Genomic DNA, 6702 nt, shown 5'->3' with positions numbered 1-6702 from the left:
GCTGGAGGTGAGGTCCAGAAGGGGATGGCGTACAGGGGTTTTCGGCACTGTCGCTGTTGCCACTCTCCCCTTTTGCACCCTCATCAGCACAAGGGCTTTCCTCCACTAGGGTGACGCCCGTGAAGTGGTCAAGAAACACCACGCAGTCTGCCTTCCTCACTATGGCGTGAGCACCGCGGTCTTTCTTTATATCCTCGTATACGGCCTGTTGTCCTCTGCCTGTGTTAGTTATGAGAGGATGTATGGTTTTGCCTTTGGAGACTTCTCCTGAGTGCGGAAATGATAGGGCTACGCTTTTCTCGAAAGTGATGCCGTGTGGGCTGCATTTGATCACCGGGCTTATTCTAGCCTGCCTCTCCGTCAGAGTTGGTTTGTCACACTCGTCCGTGCTGATGGAGATTGTGATTTGATGTTCTGTGCTATCTTTGATCGCACCTGGTGGGATGAAGAGTCGTACGCCCGTGCCTCCGATAGTCAGATGGCCGCCCTTTGAGTCAAAGATGCCAGTCGCAAGGGATGAAGTAACAACGTTGAGGCGCGGCTGTTGCACTACCTGGAGTTCTTCTTCCACATGTTCTTGGTATGGTTTAAGGCTACTGTCATGGTACGCTTTTTCCTTCGGTGTTGGGGACTGGTGATGCTCAATGGCGACCATGTGGACTACGGTTGTCTGTGGTCCTGAGATGCTAAGAGATGTATCATCATCATCAGGGGTAGGTGGAAGTGGTTCCTTTCTTCGCGTCCTGATCGCGTGGTAGAGAAACCAGGAGTTTTGGTAGATAGGCTCCTCGTGGCAACTCGTTACATGAGCTTGTTCCTCTGTATACGATTCTTGGAGCACTTTCGGTAAGAAGAACTTTGTGGCCGAAGCGCTCCTTGGTACATTTTGATGGAAAGGCGACGTTTTTGTGTACTTGAAACGAAACAACGCTGTGAAAAATACAAGGCGACCCTTTTCAAACATTCCCGTTAAGAAAGTCGCGAGTGCTTGCCTCCTCGTCTTCGTTAGCTCGACATCTTCTACTACTGGGTTGTCAACGTGGTCTTCGGAACTGCAGCTGACAGTCTGACAATCGGAGGGAGGACACTCGTCAATGTAAGAGCCCTCATCAACATCTGTAGTGCTTGTTGTATGGTCGTGATCGGTTGTCTGTTGCTTTATAATAGGCGAATCATTCAAGCTAACGCTAGTGCTTGTTTCATGGTCGCATTCTGTCTCTGGCTCGATGTCGACTTCATTGTCCGTGTCTTTCGATAGCAGGCCCTTTGGGTTCGTCGCCTGGGCTAGAGATGTGGTTGTTATGAGTTCCACGTCAATGGCGTCGTTGTTGGTCCTTTTGACCGGTAAACTGGACTTTACCGCTGCCCCAAGTCTACGCCAGAACAGGTTCTCTTGTTTTCTTCCTTCTTTCCATTCGAGATACGTTTTCGTTGCGAGCAAATACCTCAGACCTTTGGGCATCATCTGAGTGGGTATTTGCTCTAGTAAAATCGGGATTACGTATTTCTCCCCACTGGAGAAATACTTTTGCTCTGTTATTTGCAATTCGATCTTGCACCAATCGCTATCAAGGAAATTTCTTGACAGCACAATGACAACTTGACGACTCTGTTCGATGCTGTCTATGATGTTGTCAAAGATTGGTGTGCCAGGCATAAAATCACGATCAGCGATGCAAGACTGAACATTAAGCGAGTCTAGATGTGGGACTAGTGACTGGTGAACCCACGCCATGTCATGCGAACTATAGCTAATGAAAACATCGTACTTAGGCTCTTCAAGTTCAATGCTTTCAAACGCTGAAAATTTGACTCTCTGTCTTCGCCGTCGAACAAACACAGCCACTAACCCGATAACAAAAATGATATTCATTCCAATACATATTGTAATGAGTATTACCAGATCACCATTACCGCATTCACGGATGTCCAATTCAGCAACCGTTGCCCCTGCCAACGTCGGTGGTTGTTTACAGGTCCAGTTTAGAAAGTCCGTGTCAATAAATGAGTCATCAGCCCACCTAAAGAATGGCGCAGCCCTGCAGCTACAGTCAAAGGGGTTTCCCCTGAGATACAACTCATTCAGATTTGGCAAAGCCCCCGTTATGTTCTCAGGCTCAACATACGGCAAAACATTGGACCGTAGATCTAAATGTTCTAAATTGGTTAGACCCCTGTATGCCTCACAACAAAGTCGAAGACTATTGTGGCTGATGTCTAAAAAATTCAGACTTGATAAACTGTCTAATACTGATGTTTGTTGCACATATTCACCCGAGTGATTATGTACTTCTATAAAAAGGCTACTATCACGAAGAGCATTTCCTGATAAATTCAAAGACCGGATGTTTGACTGAGATCGGAACACGTCTGACCTGAAATCATAAATCCCATTGTTGCTAAGATCAAGATATATGAGGTTTGTAGGTTCTTGAAAGATTTTGTAGGAATTTTCGACGGAAAGCAACTTGCCGAGGTAATTGTTCCCCAGTGCAAGTTGTTTCAAGGTTACACCAAGGTCGTCGAAGGCAGAGTCTCCAATGTGGGCGATACGATTGAAAGACAGGTCAAGATTTTCTATCATAGACGGCTGCTGGAAAAAGTCGCTTGCTATTGACGATATGCCGTTGTGGTCAATGTAGAGTTCGGAAAGTTCAGGCAGTTCCGAAAAAGAACCTTGCTCTATTGTGCTAATCTGGTTATAAGATAAACTCAGTACCTTTAGCTGGGCGAGACCTTTGAAACTATCCCGGTTTACGGAGTGCAGTCGATTGAAAGTCAAGTCCAAGATTACGGTGACGGACGAAATGTTGGTCGGCACGGCGGCGAAATTTCTCCGTGAGCAGTCGGCAGCTATCCCCGTGGCATTACCGACGATTGCCGCCGTCTCCGTACAACTTGCGGCTGTAGCTTCAGGTGTAGAGCCGGTAACCACGAAGTGTGGAGCTACGGCGTAGTAGACCCACAGCAGAAGCACTGGCCGGGTACGCATGGTTCGAGATATTTTCTGCTACTAACGAGTGTCCTTTGATTTGCGGGAACATGGTTTGGGGGGATTTAAGTGACTCATCGAAACAATGAACAGTTCCGCTTTTGGCAAGGTGTGTCAGGGGTTTCCCCTCAATGACGTCACAATACTTAGTGACCCTATACATGATGTGCTAAGCCTTGAGAAAAAGACGACTACTAGTAACTATAGTGTATATCTGCGGTGCTGCATGCAGTTGACCAAGGCAATTTCTACGATACATGTATTTAAAAAAAAGGCTTTTTAACATGTCACTTTTTAACGTTACGTATTTAATTGGAATGTGTATGCTGTATTTGCATAAGGGGATTTTTATCCGTCTTGAGGATTTTGTTTGTCTTGGGGGATTCCCATTTGTCGGTGGGTATTTGTCTCGACAGAAAAGAGGAACTGCTGAGTCACGAAAGCAGTGAGTTCCGCTTTTTGCTCGCAGTATATGTAGAATTCGCCTGGCGTAGCATTGGATGAAGTGTGATCTTGGAGGTCGAGAGTTTAAACGCGGGTGGTCATGCTAAAGATAAGGCCTAGCAAAACAACTTTGTGTTTCAAATGGCCATGGCGGTCCTTAAATTTTGGGCCGGTAGATACACTGTAGGATCATCTTATCTCTTTTCTTCTGTCTCTCCTAATTGAGGATTTCAGTCAAGGTGATCCAACATATACAATCTACATGTAGCAACGAAAAACTGAAATGCATCGGGCACTGAATAGTTATGTTCAACAGTAGTACTAGTATAATGCAGATATTGTACACAATGGCACAATAGTGTATCAAGAAACTGAACAAAAATGTAGTGTTGTGAAATACAGGCCGAATGATTTGAATTTCCTCACTTAGGTGCTCAGCATACTTTTTTCAGCCAGGTTGCAGGTTGGGCCATCAACATTTCTGGTTGCCCCACATCCATGTAATGGCTTTCTTCGAATCAGCTATAGTTCCTTCCAGTTCACTACTTATAACTTATCTTATCAAGAAATAAACACAAAAGCTTTCAAAAAGCATGTTTTATTAACACTACCTTCCTTTTTTTAGATCTCCCCAGTCTGGAACACGTGGGCGCAGAATGACATACATAATTTTGCCTTGCACAATTAAAAGAATCTAAAATCCAACATTGTTTTCATGAGGTAATATTAATCCACGTGCAGAAGAATATTAAAAGTTGAAAACGGCCCTGATATGGACACACCTTCACAGAAGGTACTTCAATTTTGATAGGCACGTCATCTTGGCACAGTTGAGATGTACTTCTCAATAGTTCAATACATACTGTACATGGAAAGGGTAAGTTGGGCTGTACAGAATCATTCAAATCAAGTATCTTTCTACCAATAGATTATGGCTTCATATATCTCTATAGTTCTGTTTCTTTTATTAGATGGAACAACATTAAAATTTTGCATCTGCAGCTAAAAGCGATAGATAGTTACAATGATTTCCAAATGATGTAATCAATCACCTTTAGTTTAGAAATACTGTAAATTATATATGTAGTTTATATACAAAGACAAGTTTTTGCATTTGAAGCTGAAAGTAATGGATAGAATGATATCCAAAAAGGAATGAATTTACATGATAAATTAATATATCTTACACAAATTGAATGTATTTTTTGTAGTGTCATAAAACTATCCTCCCACGTAGGGACATCCAACAGCCAAACTGCCTATCTGGATGTGCCCTGCTCTTTCAACTGTCACTCTTAGTTCCTGTGGATGCCCCCCCCCCCCCTCCAACCAGCTGTCAGACAATCAGCGAATAGGCTTAAGGTCCATTTTCAAAAGCTGTCTTGCATGTTTAAGAGTAACCTAATCAATATTTATAAGCAGGGTGGTCAGGAACTAAGGTTGGCGGTTGTTTGGCTGTTGGATGTCCCTGCGTAGGTGGATGCATAAAATATTTTACATCTAAATCAGGCACCGGCCCTGAGGTGTTGCCAAAAATTCTATGTCCAGGCCCCACTCCTGAGGTGTTGCCAAATATTCTATGTCCATGTAATTTCCAGTTGAAAGTGCTGACTTGCAACAGTCTTCATCATCATATCATAGTCTCTCCTCATAACTTCCTTACAGTTCAACAGCACCAGTCTTTGAAGCCGGTTCTTTCCTTCTAACAGTTCGAACATACTCAAGCCTGTGACGTTGTTACAATCGATCAGGGCAAACTCTCGCAGCCTCCCAAAGCTGTTTTTGCTCAACACGTGCCTGAACAACTGATCGGTGAATCCATCTACGTTTGTGATCTCGATGTTCTCAACCTGATGACTGCCTTCGAGAACAATCTTCAGACTTTCAGGTACCGCCGTGTCGTGTGTAGAAGAAATAACCTCTACCCCTAGCCTGAAAGATTTCAAGTTGCCGAACATAGTGGTTGACGTAGCGGCTTGGGCATGTTCGAGTTTGAAGCCACGGCAGCTCTCGAGGGTGAGGGTCTGCAAGTTCGGACAAGACTGACCGATGGCAATGACGTCGATGTCATCGTAACCATACAGGGTGACTGTTTCAAGTCCATTGCCAACACGGTTAAGGAGGGGCACTAGTCCTTCACTGAAAGGCACTACAGAGTCTGTACATGATACCGAGAGGTTTCGCAAGCGTGTCAGCCTCGATATGTGATGAAGCACTTCACCTTCAAGATTCTCGTTAAGTACGAAGATGTACTCCAAGTTGGGACAGACAAGATCGACAATCTCAAGGAAGCTAACCGGGACCACGAAATCGTTGACCGTTCCGCTACGTAACTGGTAAGGTGGCGCCGTCTTCCCTTTCTTGAATGCTTCTTCGTGTAGAGCAACCAAAGCGTCACACACGTCGTTGTGTAGCAACTGTCGTAGGTTTGGCAGTTGTCTCAGCGCATGTTTGACTCCTTTGATGGTCACTTTCGGACTGAACGAGACGTCGAGACTGACTAGCTTTCTACACCCGCGAATGCTATCACCACCCCCACATAGGGAAACTATCCCCTTGTCTGTTACGTGGGTCTTACAGATGTTGAGGTCTCGTAGATGGACACAGATGGCACTGATGGTCCCCAGGACTTCATCAGTACAGTTGGTGCTATACAGGTTGAGGTAGACAAGTTTGGGCAGGTAACTCAGGGCCATGGACATGGCGTAGGAGGTCAGGCGGTTACATCTGGAGAGGTCCAGCTTCTTCAACTTCTGTGAAAAAAATAGAAACAGTCTTTAAACACACAATGCATAATGTTGTTGAAAAGTGCCACTATAGACAGAACTAAAGAACAATGACATCATAGAATGCATCACTCACACTCACTCCTAAAGAAACAACACTAAAAATTTAAGCAACACAGGGCTCTAGCCAGCGTCTGTTTTTCTGTCAATTGACGAAATTTGCTGCGTGTGACGGAAAGATTTTAAAACCAATCCGTCAACCTTGACGGACAAAAATCTGATAAAAGCTCCATGGTTGAAGCTACAGGCGGCTTGGGGACGCTGTCCATGGCCGTAAAAGCCACACACTGTTTGTTTTGCTATTGTTATAATTGTTGACAATGTGTGTCGGTGCCCTTTCACATACGATAATCTCATTAAAACCCTTCATATAGTAAGGTTCTTTTAGCACAACCAGAAAATAACTTACTTCCGACGTTTCGGTGTCTGTCAGACACCATCATCAGGGTGGAATGACGGGAACTACTTCTTGCTGCTACT

At 44.5% G+C, this 6702-nt stretch overlaps 2 protein-coding genes across 2 annotated transcripts in view; both read right to left on the bottom strand.

Annotated features, from left to right (window-relative positions):
• The window catches only part of LOC118413749 (toll-like receptor 2), a 3800-nt gene extending 774 nt beyond the window's left edge, over positions 1–3026 (bottom strand). Inside the window, exon 1 of the mRNA XM_035817280.1 lies at positions 34–3026. Within this exon, the coding sequence (XP_035673173.1) occupies positions 34–2992 (2959 nt within the window). The 5' untranslated portion in view covers positions 2993–3026. The remainder of the gene's footprint in view (positions 1–33) is intronic.
• The window catches only part of LOC118414804, a 1072569-nt gene that overhangs the window by 1062698 nt on the left and 3169 nt on the right, over positions 1–6702 (bottom strand). The gene's annotated exons all lie outside the window — the stretch shown is intronic.

The sequence above is a fragment of the Branchiostoma floridae genome, chromosome 4, assembly GCF_000003815.2.
Source record: "Branchiostoma floridae strain S238N-H82 chromosome 4, Bfl_VNyyK, whole genome shotgun sequence".
NCBI classification, from domain to species: domain Eukaryota; kingdom Metazoa; phylum Chordata; class Leptocardii; order Amphioxiformes; family Branchiostomatidae; genus Branchiostoma; species Branchiostoma floridae.
This window is presented reverse-complemented; position numbering and strand designations above follow the sequence as displayed.